General features: G+C 47.0%; 1 protein-coding gene across 3 annotated transcripts in view; it reads right to left on the bottom strand.

Annotated features, from left to right (window-relative positions):
- The window catches only part of EEFSEC (eukaryotic elongation factor, selenocysteine-tRNA specific), a 329,667-nt gene that overhangs the window by 176,066 nt on the left and 133,290 nt on the right, over nucleotides 1-20,311 (bottom strand). For all 3 annotated transcript variants that reach the window (XM_081079076.1, XM_081079075.1, XM_081079077.1), the window contains one exon: nucleotides 18,729-18,893. In XM_081079076.1, coding sequence (XP_080935202.1) covers nucleotides 18,729-18,893 — 165 coding nt within the window. The remainder of the gene's footprint in view (nucleotides 1-18,728; nucleotides 18,894-20,311) is intronic.

Genomic DNA, 20,311 nt, shown 5'->3' with positions numbered 1-20,311 from the left:
GACTAGAAGCCCCAGAAGGCCAGGCGTCCATGCTGAGGGGCCAATGACCACAGGCCACTCTGCAGAGCAGGAAGAGGGCCCACTCCAGCTTTCTGAAAAGGAGGTGGCCTTGCAGCACCGCAGTGCCAGGCTGAGTCCAGACCTCCCCACATAGAGGCCTCCCCAGCAGAGAATGGCTTCCCAGGGCACAAGAGAGGTGACAGAGAAGCAGAGAAGGGGAAAACAAAAGTTGCTCTTTCTCTGATTCTTTGTATTTTTTCCTTCATAAAAGTCACACAAGAAATAGATGAATACAAACTCTTTGTCAAAGATCTGCACCCAATTACATAGACTGAAATATGAAAGCTCTATTTCAGCCCCTAAATTGACTTTCACTCCCTAAAGATGGAATCACTATTCAGTTTGCTGTGTCTCCTTTCAGGTCTTTTCTGATGCATTTATGTACAAACATATATACATAGTGTCATGCGGGGTCTCTGGTCCCGCTCCCCACAGAAGAACGCAGGACATGGTGAGGCCAAAAAGGAACACCCACGGAGCCATAGGTAGGGGAGTCATACCACTATAGTCTCACTGGCAGCTGGGTTGGAGACACAGGAAGCAGGAACCACACTGTCCGCAACGCGCAGTCCACTTCTCTCTGCCAACCAACCCCACTTGCTAGCTGCAATCCGCCGTGCTAACTGCAATCTGCTCTTGCTAGCTCAGCCACCATCTTCTTGCCAGCTCCCCCTTTGCTGCTAGTGTAGCCACAGCAGTTATATTAGTGGCCAATGGCGCACTGGTTACAGCTGATGGCCAACTAGCCACAGCTGATGCCATCCAATCACAGCTGATGGCCATCTACTACCTGAACCAGCACCTTTCCACGTGAGGCCGAGAGCCTGGAAACTGCACTCCTGGCTCTGTCCTCACACATAGTTTTCCTATATAAATGGGACCAAATCATACACATTGTCCTGAGACTTGCTTTTGCGTTAAATAATATATACATCCTATTTATTCACAAAATATTTATTAAGGGCCTAGGAACAAGACTGACAAGAATCTCTGCCCTCATGAATCTGACAATTCTAGAGGTAGCTTTCCACCTACATCTATGTCATCCTTGTAACAGTTGCGTGGTGCTGCAAAATTTGTATAGCCAGCCCCTGTCACTTGTTTCCATTTGCTCACAGTATAAATACCACTGCAGCAGACACCCCAATGTTCATCTCCTTGGGTTGCTGCTCTTGGAACAAGCAGAGAAAACAGACTCAGTAATCAGTACTCCCAGGAAGAAAGGAAGAAGCAGGCTTCAAACCCCCACTCACAACTAGACACTGATGCTGGCAGAGGGTCCCTTGGTCCCCAGCAGACTGTGCCTAGGGAATGCGAGAAGTAGTGCAGTGCACAATGAGCTCTGAAAATTGGAACTCAAATTCACATTCCAGCTCTGTCTCCTACCAGTCATGTGACCCTGGGCAAGTCTACTAGTCACGCCTCCCCTCTGACCCTATGGCCTCCTCCCTCCTGAGAAAATGTTCCCCAACACTCAGCCCCACAGAAGGAAGCGGGGTGTCCAGGGAAGGCCCCTGAAGGGTACAGGCCAGTTAGAGCCCAGGCCAGGGTCCAGCAGCTGAGTGAGGCCACCTGGTTCTCAAGCAGGACATTTAGAATGTCTGGAGATAGTTGTGGTCATCTCAGCGGGGGGAGGGTTGCTACTGTCGTCCAGTGGGTAGGGGCCAGGGATGCTGCTAGACCTCTTACAATGCACAGGACAGAATTATCGAGCCCGAACGTCAGTGACTGAGGTCAGGAGGTCTGCTGGTGCCCAGCACCCAAAGAGTTAAGCAGCATACTGCCCAGGCTGCCTTCCTGCCGGGCCTGCAAGGACTGCATTAAGCGGCCAGGAGATGGGCCCTGTCTGGTTCACATTAGCAGCGCCTGCTTGGCAATGTTCCCTTTGGCAGGCTGCCTTCCCTCCCTGCCCCAACCACTCTCCGCCCCAACTCAAAGGAAAATACCAGGATCCATATATAAAACCCGTGCACTCCCCTCTTGTCTCTTATCCCTGTCTTGAATAAAACAAGCTCTTAAACTCCTGACCTTCCGCCCAGTCACCCCGTTTGTGTAGAGCTTCATGGAGGCTTCATAAACCCACACTGGCATGGGGCAGGCCTCCTCCTGAGGCCAGCCCAGGTGTCTGTGATCTTAGAGAATGCAACTGTTCCCAGCAATATCCACCCCCCTTTCCTAAAATGCCGGAGTCCATGCAACTCAGACCCTCACCTTTCAGAACTGGGAAGGCTCCAAAGCCAAGAACAAGAGAAGGGTTAGGAGCCTTTAAGCGTCAGACATAAACCTTAAAAGAAACAGCTGAAGCTAGCTTTTTAGCTTCTCTTATCTTTCCTCCACAGAGGCCCCAGTTGCAAAGGCTAGACACCCCAACAGCTCACAAACTCTGTCTTCCCCCAAATTTCTGTGCTTCAAACCCTAATACCAGCTTGCTTTCTAGAGCTCTTCTCCAATTGGATACCCCTGAAACAACTCTAACTTGTTAAACACCAGCCCACGCTCCCTCTACACTTGTCCCCAGACGGTTCAGGGCTCCCCTTCACAGTAACAACCCCCGCAATGAGCCTGCTACTCCACCCAGAGATGTGGGAGTCAGCTTGGACATGCCTCTCCCCTCCACCTTCCCTAGGTCAACACCATCACCACGCCTTGTTACCCCCACTTCCTGAGGACCTCCAAGTCCCACTGTATTGCTAGCCCAATCTGCCAAGATACTGCAACAGCCTCCAAAGTGGGCCCCAGAAAGGTACTCGGCCCCGCACCCTAAATCCACTCCCGATACCATCTGCCTCTCCAACAGACAAAGAAATACATATGCATACACACACCACAAATATCACTCCACCCACCCTCAAAACCAACTGCATTACTAAAATGCATTAAAATCTTTAGCCTTTAGAAGTAGGTGGTCTACTCCCACCTACTTCTACAGTACCTCCCACCTAAGCTCAATTCTCTGGACTGCAACCAAAATGCCTTTCTTTCAGCTCTTCAAATTCACTAAGTTGTCTTCCACATGGGTCCTCTGCATCTGCTGTTCCCTCTGCCTGGAACACTTTCTATACCCACATGTCAGCTCATCTCCTAGATAAGTCCTCCTCCTCCTTCAGAAACCAGAAACCTGCTCTGACCCTCAGCCTAGTCAGGTCGCTGGTTATCCGCTCTCAGAGAACCCTACCCTGTCCTCAGAAGGCCGTAACTCTGCATGTACAAGCGTGCAGGCAAGGTGGTGAGGCAGCAGGCAGGCAGACGCGATTCTGCAGATCGGGACTCATCTTCACCTACGCCTCGCTTATGTCTTCACCAACGCGGGGCACTACCAGCAAGCCAAGGAGGCCTGTGCAGGCTGCTGTGCGCAGGGCTTGCCAGCTGTCACCGAGGCTGGAGCCGACTCTGCATTACCCCGACCCAGAATCATCTCATTTAAATACTTTAGAAAAGACAAAAACAAAAACACAAAACAACAACAACAACAACAACGACGGCTGGAATTTTTTAAAACCAGAACATGTTATATAATAAAGCATTTTAGCAAAACTTTGAACAAAAGCAGGCAAGTGCCTTTATTTTAATAAGACATCTCACTTGCCCTTTCCCCATGACTATTACAAGTTTAAGCCTGTGAACAATTAAAACAATGTTTACGGTATTTTTATTATTGTTTTATTTCTTAAAAGAATTATAAATATTCAGTTTAAGTGGTGCATTGGCTTTATGCACACTCAGGAAACACTCAACTTCCCTTCAACAAAAGAAAGAGGTCACAGCAGAGCCCTAGAAGGGTGCCAGGAGCACAGATGCTCGGCATAGGCTGGAAGTGGGCCTGCCTCTCCCTGAGGTGGCGAGTCAGAGGAGCGGCACCCCAGCCAACCTGGCACTGCGTCCTTCAGGCGAGGAGAAAGCCAGCTCACACCTGCTGAGCTCCAGCTGTGCTCAAGTCAAACCCAGAGCCTGGCTGTGGCCTCCAAGCCCCTAGACCTCCAAGCTCCTGCCTGTCCCTGCACACTTTCCCTTCCCTCACAGCGGCACACCCCCCATACACCCCCACGCTCTGGCCTCCACAGCTCTCACAGGCTGGATCCTTTTTGTCCAGGGAGTGGTACTCCTCGAAGAGAGCTTTCCTGACCTAGGGAGCCGAAGCCCCTGTTATTCTTAATCACTTCACCGGAAGGGAAATCAGGTCATCTGTTTGCTGATACCCGTACTGTCAGAAGGTAAATTCTGTGAGGACAGAAATGTGACCATTATCCTATGACCTGGCCTAGCACCTGGCACACAGTAGGTGCTCAATGAATACGTGCTGAATGAATATGCTGACCACTTTATGTGCAGTCTTTATCTCCTCCTACTCCCTGTGATCCTGCAAAACAGGCACTGTGCATCACACCTCCTCACTGGGCAGTTGAGGAGCTGAGGCTCAGGGAGGTGAGACCAGGGCTACAGAGCGCATAGCAAATCAGGAACGTGAGCAAGGCCTACCCAACTCCAGAGCCCAAACACCAGCACAGGGCTTCCCCAAATTGCCTAGTAAGAATGCCCTTTGATGATTGGTATGAACATTCATTCCCTGGCTCCTGCTGACTGGGATCCCAGGACCTGGGCTGGGACCAGGAATTTGTCATTCTGCATGGTGATTCTGCCTGGCCCACCCTCACCCCTGAATGTAAGAAACAATGCATCAGATTCTTCTAGGCCTTGAATTACACTGTCAAGTGGAGGAAGGCCAGGAGCAGAGGCTGCATGAGGGATTTACTGCAACCACTGGGTTAGAGACAGGGAACAAGCTGGGGACCAAGCCCAGTAGGGGCCTGGAACAAGCCAGAGGCCAAGGCCAGAGCAGAGGAGCAGGGCACCAGGAGCGACAGCTGGCTGGACAAGAGGGAGTGCAGGAGACTGTAATAACCTGCTAGGACCCCAGCAAAAGCTCTCTCAAGCCTAATTCCTAGGGGCAGCAGTGACGCCCCAACAGGACCAGGAGTACTGTCAAGACCATGGATGTGACTCCAGGTGGAGACACCTCTTCTAGACTCAGCCTTCAGAACCTTCTCCTACTGCCCAAAGCCCAGCCCTCCTGCTGATCTTGTGACTACTTCTTTTCCCAAGCCCCCCTGCAATGAGCTTCATGTTTCCCTCAGACACTCTGGGCATTCTCTCTCTTCTGGCCTTCACCACATTATTCCTTCTGCTTGGTGTGCCTTGGTGCAGCCCTCTGCCATCCTGAGGCTCAGCTTCAATACCCCTGTGTCTGGGGCGCCCGGAAAGCCATTCTCACCCAGTACCTTCCCCACATGAGAGGACAGCTGCCTGCCTACCCAGCACCCCACCCCCACAGCAGGCTCTCATCTCTTTCGGTGGCCCATCTCCAACATGAGATGCACCAGAGCACCCTGAGAAGGCTGCAGGCCAGGCTGGCTTTGTGGGTGTGCAACCTGCATGGTCACATGGGGCATGTCCACCACCTTTCTGTTGGAAGTAGAACTTTCTTCTAAGCAGAAAGAAGGCAATGGACCTCAGACAGGCCAAGACCAAACACGCCTCTGTGGGCCAAGCAGCACCCATGCTCTCTCTGTGGACAACCCCGCACTAGTCAACTGCCTGCTGACCAAGCATTTTCTGATTTTCTGCAGCAAGGCCACTTCCACCTGGGGCTCTGACCCTGACTGGGCTCTCACTTCCTGACAGAGCCCAGCCCTTCCCATGTTCCTGGTTCTACAGTTCTCGGCCTGGCTGCCAGCTCCCATTTCCCATTCCCCTTGATGACATGCTCCTCTTGCAGGCTGCAACCCACAACGAAGGAGAAAACTACAACAGCCCCAGAAGTCATGGTAAGCCCACACTCATCTCAGCCCACTGCTTCAGAATCCACGCCACTTGTACTGGTGCTGGGTGAGAGCTTCCCCATGACGCATGCCTGACAGCAACTGCCTGAGGCCCTTAGGAGAACCGCACCACGTTGAGGACTGTTCTTACTTCTCCACGAAGGTGGCTGGTGGTCTGCCCCCAGTCACACAGCTGGGCATTCACACCTGGGAGCCCAGACCCTAGGGATCACTAGGCCGTGCCATAGCACTCATATGTGGCTTTTCAATCGAATTACTCTCTCTTCCTAGAAACAACAAACTGATTTAATTTCACTCAGAAGCTTTTATACATTAGAGGGGTTTCCAAATAATGACTTGCAGGGTGACGGTAAGGTGCTGCTACAGCTGCACTGTGGGGCCCATGATATCCTCAGGAGATGTGGTCACACTCCCTTGCCTCCTCATGTTTGCCATTTCCGTCACTGCTTCCCTCCTGGCTCCCAGGCTCCACCGGGGAAGGTGCCGACAAGGGTACCAGGTGCACTAGGCTTCACGTGGTAGTAAGGCCAGTAACGCTTACTGAGCACCAACTCTGACTTAGGCACTACTGTAACACGCTTAACCCACTGACTCCTCTTCCTAACTCTCTGATGAAGGCAGCTGAAATACAAAGAGGTTCAGTCTCTTGCTGAATGTCACAGAGTTGGTATGTGGGATGAAAACCCAGGCAGAGTGGCACTCAAAACCCTGCTCTTCACCTCCCTGCTATACTGTCCCTCAGCTGTAACGGGCAGGGCACATCTGAGTGCATGTCTGCACTCGGGCTTCAGGGTGGGCAGAGGAGAGGCTGGGTCCTAAGATGTCTATCCAGCCTAATGAGAGTTCAACTTAGCAGGCAGCTGCAGAAGAGCAGTGCCCGGTCCTGCCCTCAGGGGAAGCACCTGGTCAGGCTGGGGCAGGGTTTTATTTGTGCTGTTGGGCACTAGAGTCCCATAAAAAAACTGCGGGTGCTGCAAATTGACCTGGCCCCAAGTGGAACTCTGCCTGCCCACACGGTGACAGGCACAAGGCTTGAGGCACACCCCCAGCACGACCAGATGAGGTGCAGCCTTATCAGGGGCACCCTCAGCAGCGGGATCACAGCTGCTCATGCTCACCCTCTTCAGAAGACACTTCTTGGCTTGGCTTGTAGCAGCCATTTCTCCCCCGCTCTGACCTCAGCTCAGGAGAGCCAGGATCATCCCTGCAGAGAACTGTGTAAAATGCTGAGGCTTTTCGAGTTGGAGGCAGATCAACCATCATGGGTCGAGGCCCCTCTTGGTACAAGAAGCTGGCTGTGACCTCTGCTCAGACAGCCTTGTGAGGGCCCCAGGGCTTTCAGCTCCTTGAATGAGGGTCCCATGAGGCCATGAAGAAGGATAAGGCAGAATGAAGTGGCACCTCTAAAGTCAGTTCTAGGGACTTCTTGTCCGAGGGTCCCTGGATCATCTCCACAAAGATCTCATTTGATGTGAGAGGGGCAGGGCCAAGGGGCTTAGTGGTTTCCTGACACGGGCGTTCCGGGTGGGGGCAAGAACACACATCTCTGACTCTGGCTGCTAGAATTTGAATCCAGAGTCCTCCACCGATTAGTTTGAAGATTTTTATGCCCTTGTGTCTGTTCTATGCCCTGTAAAACGGGGGACAGCACAGCTCCCATGGAGTTGTTGAAAGCACATGAGAACCTGAAAGGGTCTGAGGCCTGAGCCCAGCATGCAGCACCACTCAGCAGATGTCCAACAAGTCACCCAAAGGCTGCTGCCCACTCTGCTCCTTCCCTGTGCTATGCCAATACCCCACTACGTTTCTGAGCTCACACTTCTAAAAGCCATCTGACATTAAACTAACAGAGTGCTGGACCCCAGGAGGCCAGACATGCAGCCTGCTTCATCCAGCCCCCAGCACCCAGTGTGGGCTGTGAGAATCAGCATGTTAGCACCGTCACTGTGGGTGGGCACAGCACATGAAAAACTGCTCTCAAAAATAATGGGGGACATGCCCACAAAAGAACGAAATGGAAACAGGTCTTCTGGAAGTGGAAAGGGTGGAAACTGCAGCAGATTCTCGGAGACCAATGTCAAAGGGCACACTGCTCATTTGGGATTGAGGGCAGTGGATGTGTTGGAGGAATTCTACAAGGAAAGGCCTGCATAGAGGCAGCCTATTACAGCCCGCTACATCTTCAAGATGCGAAGCACACGTCTCCGAAAACAGCACCTATAACAGAGACACCATCCTGACTTCCTTGCCTACTCTGACATCCATCTCTGTCCTCACTGTCACCTGTTCTTCCGTTGCTGGACCTCGTTAGGGAGACAGCAGGACATTACAACTTGGCTGCCGATACGATTCAAATCCCCGAGCCAGCAGAAAGGTGAGGCAGAGAGAGGTAAAGGTCTCACAGAACCCCGGTGCTCATGCTGGGCTCAGGCCACCAACCCTCTCAGTCACTGCATTCTGTGGGCCAAGGAAAAATGCACAGTAAATGGGGAAAATACAAGATTCAAAGAGGCATGTGATAAAAAAAAAAAAAAAGACAAAGACAGCAGTGCCCACATGCAGGCCTCATGGCAAGCACATTATACGAATGTTCTCGAATCTTTGTAAGTAGCTCACAAGAAAACAGGCTCTGGGAGGTCAAACAAGTGCCCCAGCAAGTAAATGAAGGAGAGGGACTTAAGCTCAGCCCCTGTGTCCAGGGCCTGGGCTACCAAGGCATGGACACACAGAACCACTGAGAGCTTGGACGCCTCGGTTTTGCCTCCCCAACATCTGTTTTCTAACAATAGCATCCCAACTTCCTCTGGGAATCATTCCTTCCAACCCCAGACCCACCTCTGGGGGCAGATATATAATCAGCTTGCCCAGTCAGAGTGTGGCACTTGTCCCGGCCACAGGGATGAGCTCCTGGTCCAGCCAGGCCAAGGGCATCCCATTCCATAACTGTGTTGATAACTCCTGGAAAGCCTTCTTCCTTCTATTCTAAGGAAGAGACAAGCCTGACTGAACAGTAAAGACATGCAATTTCTGTCCCAAAAGCACTGCTTTGGGGTTATTTTCCTCTTTCCTCTCACCTCCCCCTCAGGATGGTAACAAGAGGGCTGCTTACCCCCTTAAGTCCAGGCCTCGTGTCCCTCCCTCTTCAATGTCCAGTGGCAGAAGAAAGGCTGTCTTTTCCTGCTTAATTTCATAGAGGCACGGACACCTCTCCCCTACCCCCAGGAGACCTCCCATCACACCTCATTGGCCAGAACTGGGTACCAGTGAATGGCAAAGGCAGGGCAACCCCAGTTACTGGGTCCACCTTCCGGGGAGCTAACCACAAGGATATAGGCCACTACACCCCGGACTTGTAAGGGAGAAAACGGGAAGCCTGAGCTGCAGGGACTAAGCCACGAAGAGCAGCCCCCACAAAACACGTCTGGAAGGAGGTACGAGGGCCCTCCCTAACCCCAACTTCTCAGTAACTCAGCCAATTCACCCCCTCTCTTGTTAGTCAGTGGAAGGTGGGTTTCTGTCACTTGTGACCAGTCCTGCCTAATACTCTGAGAGCAGGAGTGATATTGTGTGGTTCTGGGATAAGAAACAGGCCAGAGTGGTGACAAAAGTGTTCTGGGCCATGCAAAGCACTTCAAATTTTATCCTGGAGATGAAGGGGATCCACGAGTGGACATGAGTGGGCTGGGGCTGGGTTAGGGAGGTGGCGCCAGAGGCCGGGATGGGCGTGGGATCTGGCAGCGGTCCCGGTAGGAGCCAGGGGAAGCTGAATACAAACAATTCTCCCAGGGCAGGAGAAAAAGAGCCTGATGGCAAGGCCCATCTCAGCCAAATATCCAAGTTCATTGCCTACAAGTTCTGCTTTCCCTGACTAGTAAAGCAGAAAATCATACAGCCATTGACATCGAGAGGGTTAAAAACTAGCCTGAGGAAAACCAGGTGGAGTCACAGTAGACCATGGGGGCCTGTACAGAACAGTATTGCCATTTCAATAACTCACTGAGGAGCCCTGAAAAGAACTATTTCCTTACAAACAGGAAAGAACTGTGCCATTTACTACCTCTAGAACCGAAAACAGAAATTCCACATGAAAGTCACATTGAATGGCAACAATAAAGATAACAAGAGCATTAGCCTCTTATGTGTCAAGAACTTGCCATCCATCACCTAGTCGGCACCACGCCCCTCTGCCCCTCTGCCGGAGGCCCTCGACATTGGCCAGCACTTAGGGATCTGTAAGTTTATAAGGAATTAGTGACACAGAGAAGCAGAGTAACTTGCTTGTGGTCTTTCTGAAATCCCAGATCTCTCTTTCTCCTTGCTCTCTCTTTCTCCATGGTCTGTGGTTCTAACAGCTTTGAACATTACAACCCTGATAGCCGATCAGCACTGGAAACATCACTAGCCTAAAGTTCCAAGATCAAATCTTACCAGAGGGATTTCTCAGGCTGAGGATTGAGAGTCAAGAAACTGATGAGAGGCTGGTGAATCTCAGGATGTCTGGCATTTACACCATTCTGGGGCCTAAATGGGATTTGGTTTTTCTCCTTCGTTCCCTATTCCCCAGCAATCCCTCAATCAGCTAATGCACCCCAGCTGGGAACAAACATGGGCAACAGCAACAGGGGCCAGGGTCTAACAGGCTCTGGCGGGCCAGCCCTGGCCAGGAGGGGAATGTGACTGTTTATTTGGAATGGCTGTGCCCTGCCTCTGAGGGAGTTCAAGCGGTCAGATGTGTCCAAGTTGATTAGTGAAATCTGAAAGGGATGTCACTGGGTTCGGGAGGAGGGCCATCTAGTTTAAAGCCCGCCCTGCAATGTCCCCTGACAGGCACTGGCTGCCAAATATGATTAGTAGAGGGCAGGGGTGAGAGGAGTTCAGGAGCTCTGAACTTCAGGAGCTCTGAGACCAGGGAGAGGCCTCAGCAGGGTACACTGTCTCACCTACAAAGCTGCTAGGGAGGTTAGGGGGCTTTTGCCCAAAAGGAGAGGAAAAACCACTAGCCCTAGGGTTTCCTTGGGGGCTCCAGGGGCAGCGGGTACAGTGGACAGAGACTGGTCTGGGTAGCTGAATAACTGACTTCAAACGCAAACTGCTGTCTAGTTGATTAACCCTCCTGAGTCCAGGTTTTCTCACCTGTCAAATGGGAATCACAGGAAAGGAAGGAAGGAGCAGAGCTGGCCATCAGTATGCAATGGTTCTGAATCTACCATTAACTTGTGAAGCATGTCCATGCTAATGTGTAATCAGGCAACCCAAAGGGTGAGCTGGGGGCTGCCATTCTTCACCAGAAAGTCCAAGCTCAGAGAAATTCAGGGACCTGCCCAAGATTATAAAGGACTTAAGTCTTTTTCGGACTTCAGTACTTTCCATCCAGAATCTGTACTGGTTTCCTAGCCCTGCCATAACAAATTACCACAAATGTGGTAGCTTGAAGCAAAAGAAATTTGGTGTCGCACTTTTGTTGTCTACAAGTCCAAAATCAATGTGTCAACAGGACTGGTTCCCTCTGGAGTCTCTGAGAAAGAATCCCTTCCACAACTCTCTAATAGTTCCTGCTAGCTACGGGCAACCATTGGCATTCCTTGGCCGGGCTGCATAACTCCAGTCTCGGCCTCCAGATTCATATGCACTCTGTCTCTGTGAATCTCTGGGCCACTGAACATTTATCATTGGATAAAGAGCCCACCCTAATCCATCGTGATGATCCATCTTGAGATCCTTACATAAATTACATCTGCAAATATTATTATTCCAAATGAGATCATATTATGAGATTCTCAGTATACATGTCTTTTGGGGGCAACAATTCAACCCACCATAGTCCACCCTCTGATCCCCAAAACTAGACTCATCAAGAAAAAAAGAGAGAGGACCCAAATAAATAAAATCAGAAATGAAGGAGAAGAAGTGACAATAGACACCACAGAAACACAAAGGATTATAAGAAAATACTGTGAACAATTATATGCCAACAAATTGGCCAATCTGGAAGAAATAGATAAATTCCTAGTAACATACAATCTTCCAAGAATGAATCAAGAAGAAACAAAAAATCTGAACAAAAAGATTACTTCTAATGAAATTGAATCAGCAATCAAAAAATTCTCAACTAACAATAGTCCTGGACCAGATGGCTTCACAGGTGAGTTTTACCAAACATTCAAAAAAAAAAAAAATTAACAACTGTTCTTCTCAAACTATTCAAAAAAATCCAAGAGGAGGGAACAAGGCCGCCATTGCCCTGATTCCAAAACCAGACAAAGACATTACAAAAAAAAAAAACAAACTATAGGCGGGTATCCTTAAAGAACATAGATGCAAATATCCTCAACAAAACATTAGCAAACCCAATTTATCACTACATTAAAAAGATCACATACCACAATCAAGTGGGATTTATTCCTGGTATGCAAGGTTGATTCAATATCTGCAAATCAATTAACGTGACACTCCACATAAACAAAATGAAAAATAAAAATCATATAGTCCTATCAATGATGCCGAAAAAGTGTATGACAAAATCCAGCATCCATTTATGATAAAAAGTGTCAGCAAAGTGGGAAGAGAGGGAACATATCTCAACATAATAAAGACCATAAATGACAAACCCACATAGCTAACTTCTTACTCAATGCGGAAAGCTAAAAGCATTCTCCTTAAGATCAGATACAAGACAAGAATGCTTACTTTCACCACTTTTATTCAACATAGTACTGGAAGTTCTAGCTCCAGCAATCAGACGGAAAAAAGAAAGAAAGAAAAAAGAAAGAAATTAAAGGGCATCCAAATTGGAAAGGAAAAAGTAAAACTGTCATTATCTGCAGATGACATGATACTATACAGAGAACCCCAAAGATTTCATGAAAAAACTATTAGAACTGATAAATGAATTTAATAAAGTAACAGGATACAAAATTAATATTCAGAAATCAGTTGCACTTTTGTACACCACTAATGTACTATCAGAAAGAGAAATTAAGAAAACAGACCCATTTACAATTGCATCAAAAAATAAAATAAAATACCCAGGAATAAATTTAACCAAGGAAGTAAAAAACCTATACTCAGAAAATTATAAGACATTAAAGACATAAATTAAAGAAGATACAAATAAATGGAAGCACATACTGTGCTCATAAATAGGAAGGATTGACATCATTAAAATGTCCATACTATCTAAAGTAATCTATAGATTCAATGCAATCTCTATCAAAATACCAATGGCAATTTTCACAGAACTGGAACAAATAATCCTAAAATTTATGTGGAACCACAAAAGACCCCCCAAATACCCACAGATATTTTGATAAGGAAGAACAAAGTTGGAAGTATCATGCTACTGATATCAAACTATACCATAAGGCTACAGAAATCAAAACAGCAAGATGCTGGCATGAAAAAATAGGCACAGGCAAAGAAATCAATGGAGTGATCAATGACATAACTCAGAAATGAACCCACGCTTATATGGTCAATTAATCTATGACAAAGGAGGCAAGTGGGGTAAAGACAATCTGTTCAATAAATGGTATTGGGAAAACTGGCCAGATACACGCAAAAAAAAAAAAAATGAAACTAGACCACCTTCTTACATCATATGCAAGAATAAACTCAAAATGGATTAAAGATTTAAATGTAAGACCCATAACCATAAAACTTCTAAAAGAAAACATAGGCAGTAAACTCTCTGACACTGCTATTGGTAACATTTATCCAGATACATCTCCTTGGGCAAGGGAAACAAAAGAAAAAATAAACAAATGGGACTACATCAAACTAAAGTTTTTGCACAGCATAAGAAACTATCAACAAAATGAAAAGACAACCTACTGAATAAGGGAAGATATTCAATGCCAGTGATACTTCCAATAAGGGTTAATATTCAAAATTGATTTAAAAAAAAACAAACAAAAAAAACCCTCATACAACTTAACACCAACAAAACAAACAATCCAATTTAAAAATGGGCAGAGGACCTGAATAGACATTTCTCCAAAGAGGACATACAGATGGCCAATAGTCATATGAAAGGATCCTCAATGTCATTAATCCTCAGATAAATGCAAATTAAAACTACAATGAGATATCACCTCACACCTGTCAGAATGGCTATCATCAAAAAAAAAAAAATCAACAAACTAGTGTTGGAGAAGATGTGGAGAAAAGGGAACCCTCGTGCTCTATTGGTGGGGCTGCAGATTGGTGCAGGCACAATGGAAAACAGTACGGAGGTTCCTCAAAAAATTAAAAATGGAATTACCATATGACCCAGCAATTCTACTTCTGGGCATTTATCTGAAAACCCACAATACTAACTTGAAATGATATATGCACCTTTATGTTCAGTACAGCATTACTTACAATAGTCAAGATATTGAAGCAACCTAAGTGTCTACAATAGATGAACAAATAAAGAAAAAGTGGTACATATATATATAATAGAATATTACTCGGTCATAACAAAGAATGAAATCTTACCATTTGTGACAACATGGATGGACTCAGAGGGTTTTATGCTAAATGAAATAAGTCAGACAGAGAAAAATAAATACCATATGATCTCACTTACATGTGAAATCTAAAAAACAAAATAAACAAACAGAAACAGACTCTAATACACAGAACAAAATAATTGTTGGCAGATGGGAGCAGGGTTGGGGGCTGGGTGAAAAAGGGGAGGGGATTAAGAAGTACAAATTGGTAGTTACAAAACAGTCATAGGGATGTAAAGTACACCATAGGGAATATAGTCAATAATATTGTAATAAATATGTATGGTGCCGGGTGGGTACTGGACATACTGGAGGGATCACTTCGTCAATTATATAAATGTCTAACCATTATGCTGTACATCTGAAACTAACATAAAATAATACTGAATGTCAACTGTAATTGAAAAAAATAAAATAATAAAATACCGTATTTTGCCGTGTATAATGTGCACTTTTTTGGCCCAAATTTGTGAGGGAAAAATAAGAATGTTCATTATACATGGGTAGTACTAATTCCATATAAATACCTTTAATTCTTTTATTTATGCTTATAAGTTAAAAGTGTAACTCTAGACATCAATAACAATATCCGTATGAGAAATAATACCGTGGAACACGATAATCGGTTTTGTGGAACTTAAGATGAACATGCAATGACAAAGAGTGCTTGGCCTCCTAGGATGCGTATGTTACGGGTACATAACATTTCTTGTAGCTTGTATCTGTTCTAGTGTTTTGTAATTATTTGTTACGGAAAATTTCTTGTACCATAATATGTTAAAAAATAAGTGCTAAAATTCCTTTACAATACAAAAAAACAAGTACCTAAATGTAAACAAATAAAAATTTGAATTAAAAAATTAAAAGGAAAGATTTTTTTTCCCCCCTGAAAGTTTGGGCCAAAATGTGGGTGTGTATTATACACAGGAGCACATTATACATGGTAAAATTTAAAAAATAAAATAAAATACAGGCATAGGGAAAAAATGGGGGAACACAGAGGTCAGTGGTGTGAAGTAAGTTTGAAATCAGCAAAGCACATCCAGTTAGGTTTCCAGGCCTGACCACGAGCCTCTGTGGCTCGATGCTCAGCGCCGGGCCGTGCAGTCTCTGCGGCCCGCCTCGGGGCTCGCCTCCCTGGCCTCTGCCCCGCGTCCACAGCGCTGCCCTCGGAGTCGTTCTTCTTCTTCTTGAAGGAGAACACATGTTTGTTGCTGAGTAGTTGTTTTAGTCATTTCCCGCTTGTGGGATCTCTGAAGTCCAACTGTATTGTTTTTCTCCATTTCTTCAGGTCTCTGTCCCTTTCAGTCCAGGCTGGCAGTGTTTTTGCTCAAATAACATTCTCTAAAACTTTGTAAGTCTATCCGGTATGTGAAGGGGACCTATGCCATTAAACAAGAGTGTTCTCCACAGATCCTTCCGGAATAAGCCTACCTCTCTTCCTGGCTTCTGCTGAAATGTTTGATTACATCCATGAGTAACATACCTTGTCTCTTTGAAGAGCAAAGGCGATCAGCCTTGCCCTTGGCCTTTCACCAGAGCATGATTTCTCAGGGAGAATGTCCTACCTGAAGCACCCTTTAGAATCTGGACAGACCAAGACTCTTCCAAATCAAGTGCTGGCTCCTTATTGCTAAAAGTTCCTTCTTCAATCCATTCCCTTCCTTTCACATTTCCTACAAGCAGCAAAGGAGAACCAGACTGCACCCTCCACACTTTGCTTGGAACACTCCTTTACCAAATATCCAAGTTCCATCCATTGCTTAGAAGTCCTGCTTTCCGTGAGTAGTAAATCAGAAAATCAAACAGCCACCTACATCAACAGGGTTAAAATAGGCTGGGAGGAAATAAGTGCGCAAAAGCAAGAGGAGCATTAAATTTGTTTGCCAAGCACCTTCCACATACCCAAGTACTAGATCAGTAACTGAGATCCTAATAGGCAAGTTCCATCAGCTTTATAAGGACAAGAGTAGCCAAAGACCGCAGAACACATCCCCCCCACTCAAACATCTCTGTCTGCTTTATATGGCCGACTAGCTCTGCCTCAACCCTTCCCCAAACTCTTGGTCCTACCATTGCAGTCACTGATCCTGTCACCACACACCTTTTCTTCCCTGTTGAGCCTCAGGTACGCCCAATTCCAAGTCTGTCTCCCATGAAGCCATTTTCTGACACCTCCTTCCTACTTCCAGCTACTCGCCAGGCTGCAGACATGCCCTCTCCCAGGGCAGAAGGGATATTGGATCTGGGTAGCCATGAGGGGTCTCCCTCAGGAAGCACAGGGAATGGAAAGAAATTTAACATCTGAATTAACACAGCTAAGAATTAAGCTCACAGTTATGATCTTAATTTTGGTAAATAAGTCACAGTTATGATCTTAATTTTGGTAAATATGTTAATTCTTAAGAATTAAGTCACTATTATGATCTTAATTTTGGTAAATATAAGTTTAGTTTATTTCCACAATTTTGTGCTTTATTTTTTAAGATTTGCACTTTTAGTCCCAGGCACAAAAAGGATTTAAGTGGTCTTTATCCAGGACTAATGGTCTGCAGAGTAGAATCCACAACCAGTAGAGGAGTGGATTATGACCCACAGTGTCAGGGACTCAGAAGGGCAGGGCCTCACCCTCCAAATCCTGCTGCCATGCGAGGGAGCCCTGGAACCTAGCCAACCTCAGGCCTAGGTCAAAAGACTCTTTCCTAATACCCCCAGCCCTGTACAGGGACACAACAGTCACACCACTATAAAATCAGTGGAGGGAGAGATTTAAACATGAGATTTCCTTTACTTGGGGAAGTCCTGGCCATTGCTCTCACCCCTGAAATGTCCCTTTTCTTTATCTTCCGCGGCTATCCTAGACCAGGAAGGGCCAACACAAGGCCTAGGTGCTCCCTTGCCTTCCCCTTGCTCAGAGCAGACACTGCAATCTTGGCTGTCCCTGCCCTAGTGTGACGGTGAATTTTATGCATCAACTTGGCTATGTCACTATGTCACTTTACCCAGATATTTGGTCAAGCATTATCCTGAATGTTTCTCTGAGGGTGTTTTGGGATGAGATTAACATTTAAACGGGTAGACTGAGTAAAGCAGATAACCCTCCATAGTGATGGTGAACCCAATCCAATCAGCTGAGGCCTGAATACAAAACAACTGCCTTCCCTGGAAGATGAGTAAAATGCCAACTGACAGCCTTCAGACTTGAATTCCAACTCTTCCCTGGGTGTCCATCTTGCTGGCCCACCCTGCAGCTTTGGGACTTTCCTGGCCTCACCATCATGTGAGCCAATTCCTTAAAACACATCTCTCTCTCTGTATACATACACATACACATACTTTTGCTTCTGTATCTCTGGAGGACCCTGACTAATACACCTACTGAGCCAGATAACCTTAGAATCTATATAAACACAGCCCTCCAGGGAGAATTCCCAGTTAGCATGCCAACTGAATTCATTCACTTAGGGCTGTGAGTATATCCAACAGCTGGCACTGTCTCTGGTGGAGTACAGAGGGCCAAGTGCATGCCACTACTTCTCTGTACTCTGTGTTCCTCTGAGAACGAGACTACTGCCCTGGTCCCCGAATGCCTGGTAGGGTCTTCTTAGTTCTAACTAGCCCTTGTTCCCTACCCTTTATTCCCTCTGAAGGAGAAGGGTAGTAGAAGTTTTTCTTCTCCAGTAAATTAAAACGACAAAAAAGCCCAATGAAGAAGGGAACTATTGAGGCCATAAGACACCTTTTAAATGGGAGCCAGGCCAGAAGTTACCAGAAGGTGGGGGCGATGGGGAGATACCCAGCTGTCCGTTCTTCTCACAGATCTCCTGAGGGATGACCTGGTACCTGCCAGTGGTCCCTAGCAGTGTGAAATGCATCTAGATGTCTTCCATATTGTATGATTCAGCAACACAAGATGCTAATTGTGTTTAATTTGAAATTTTTGTGATTAATCAAAAGGTACCCAGAAATCAGTCCATGTATACTTGCCATTCTGACACAGGGAACTTGTAGAAAGGGGGGTTTACACCCAGCACCTCATTTGTTGACCACATTGTCCTGAGACCACTGCACTATCTGGAGCCTCAGTTTCATTATCTATAAAGGACAACTCCTTGGGAGGCTCATCATGGCAGACCCAGTGCATGGGTGTTGTATGAGAATTAGAGGAGTCGTAGTTCTAGAATCCAGGCAGGGCAGAAGAATAAATGGAGCAGAGCAGAGCCAGCTGGTCAGTCCCAGGGAGCGGGTCCAGCAAGTTTAGCAGGTGAAGACAAAGGGTCTATTCCCCTTCCTTGCCACTAGAGAGAGGGGGCAAAAGAAAGGACAAAGTAAGACTGACCTTGAGGGCAGGAATCTCCACACTGTCGCCGAGGCTGATGGAGCCTGAGAGGATTGTCCCTGTCATCACAGTGCCTTGGCCTTTGATGGAGAAACAGTGGTCCACAGACATGAGGAATGGTCCCGAGGGATCTCTCGTTGGAATAGAAATCTGGAGCGTCAGGAGCTAAAAAAGAGATGCTGGTGCCATACTCTGGATGGGGCAGGGCAGTAGAGGGAAGAGGGTGTGACGGTGCCCAGGCAAGCTAGCTCAGAAGATCTGAAACGTACAACTCCCTCACTATACTCCAAACTTCTGCCACGCTCTCAGTTCCTTCCCTCAGTATAAAGGAGAAGGGTACTTGGAGAAGCCACATCCACCCTCTCTCTTGTTGGGATTACTGCAATAGTCTCCTAACAGGCCAGGCCTCTAAGCCCTCGCCTGTACTGCAGCAGAGGAAGCCTGCCACAAGACACCCTTGGTCATGTCGCTCCCCAGCCTCACATGCGTTTCCAGCCTCTTGATGCCTGCAGAATTTAAGATTCATCATCATCTAGACTGTAAGTACCGCAGAGGCCTAGTTTCCCGTCACGTGTCCTCTTGCACCAGGCCCCAGCTGCTGGCAGGCCCATAAGTTCATCAGCGTGCTTAGCCTCACCCTTTTCCCAGGAGAGCCGGCAGGCGACATCGCCTATGGAAACGCTTTGCTGCCCTCATTGCAAAGCTGTATCCCCACCCCGCGTCACCACAGTTAATATGCTATTGTGATCATCTGTTTATCTGTCTCCCCTCCCAGGGCTCTGAGTACTTCCAAGTATCTCCAGCAGCTGGCATCTCGCCTGAGAGGACAAGTGACTGAAGCAAAACTGGATTTGGAGAGAGCAGGGCTGTTCCCTGAGGCAGCTATCTGTTTGGTAGGGCAGGAAGGGTAAAGGCCACTTCTCCAAGCCCCTGGCAGAGGCAGAGGGACAATCTAACGTCTGCAAGGGGCCAGTGCTGCTTTTCCTTCTCTACTGACTCTTCCCACACACTTCAACCTCAACCAGCCCATTTTCCTCATGCCATCTATGTGCTCGGAGATGGTGTCAGAGCTAATTATCATTAAACAAATGAAAATAAAGACTGCATCATTCCTTTTATTTTGCTTCTTTCTGACTTAGTTAAGGAATAGGCTGTCAAAAAAAGTATTCAGTAGTGAATGTTCCAAACTCTTATCCTTGTGATAATAATTCTTTTGGAAAAAGACAAGAGATTCAAAATAGGCTTGGCCTGACATTTATACAGAGGCTTTTTAAAGGAATATATAAACATCTTTCACAGCAGTATTTTTTGGATTGTGGTTTAACAAACACAACTGTCCTAGGCTCCCAGACCAGTGCTCCCTGGAGCTGATGAAAAAGTAACAAAAACCTTCCTCAGAAAAGATTGGCTTTGCTAAGTCAGCGAGATCAGCACCGTGTAAGCCCAGAAACAGTGGGAGCATGCACTGTGTGACACACAGGCCCCCCGGGTCCTGGCTCTGTGGATCCAGGTGCAGGCGGACCCCAAAGCCCATTCACAACCGACCAGGGTCTGAATCCTAGCTTTACCACATACTCGTTGTG

Source organism: Rhinolophus hipposideros (genome assembly GCF_964194185.1).
Source record: "Rhinolophus hipposideros genome assembly, chromosome: 17".
Taxonomy (NCBI): Eukaryota; Metazoa; Chordata; class Mammalia; order Chiroptera; family Rhinolophidae; genus Rhinolophus; species Rhinolophus hipposideros.
This window is presented reverse-complemented; position numbering and strand designations above follow the sequence as displayed.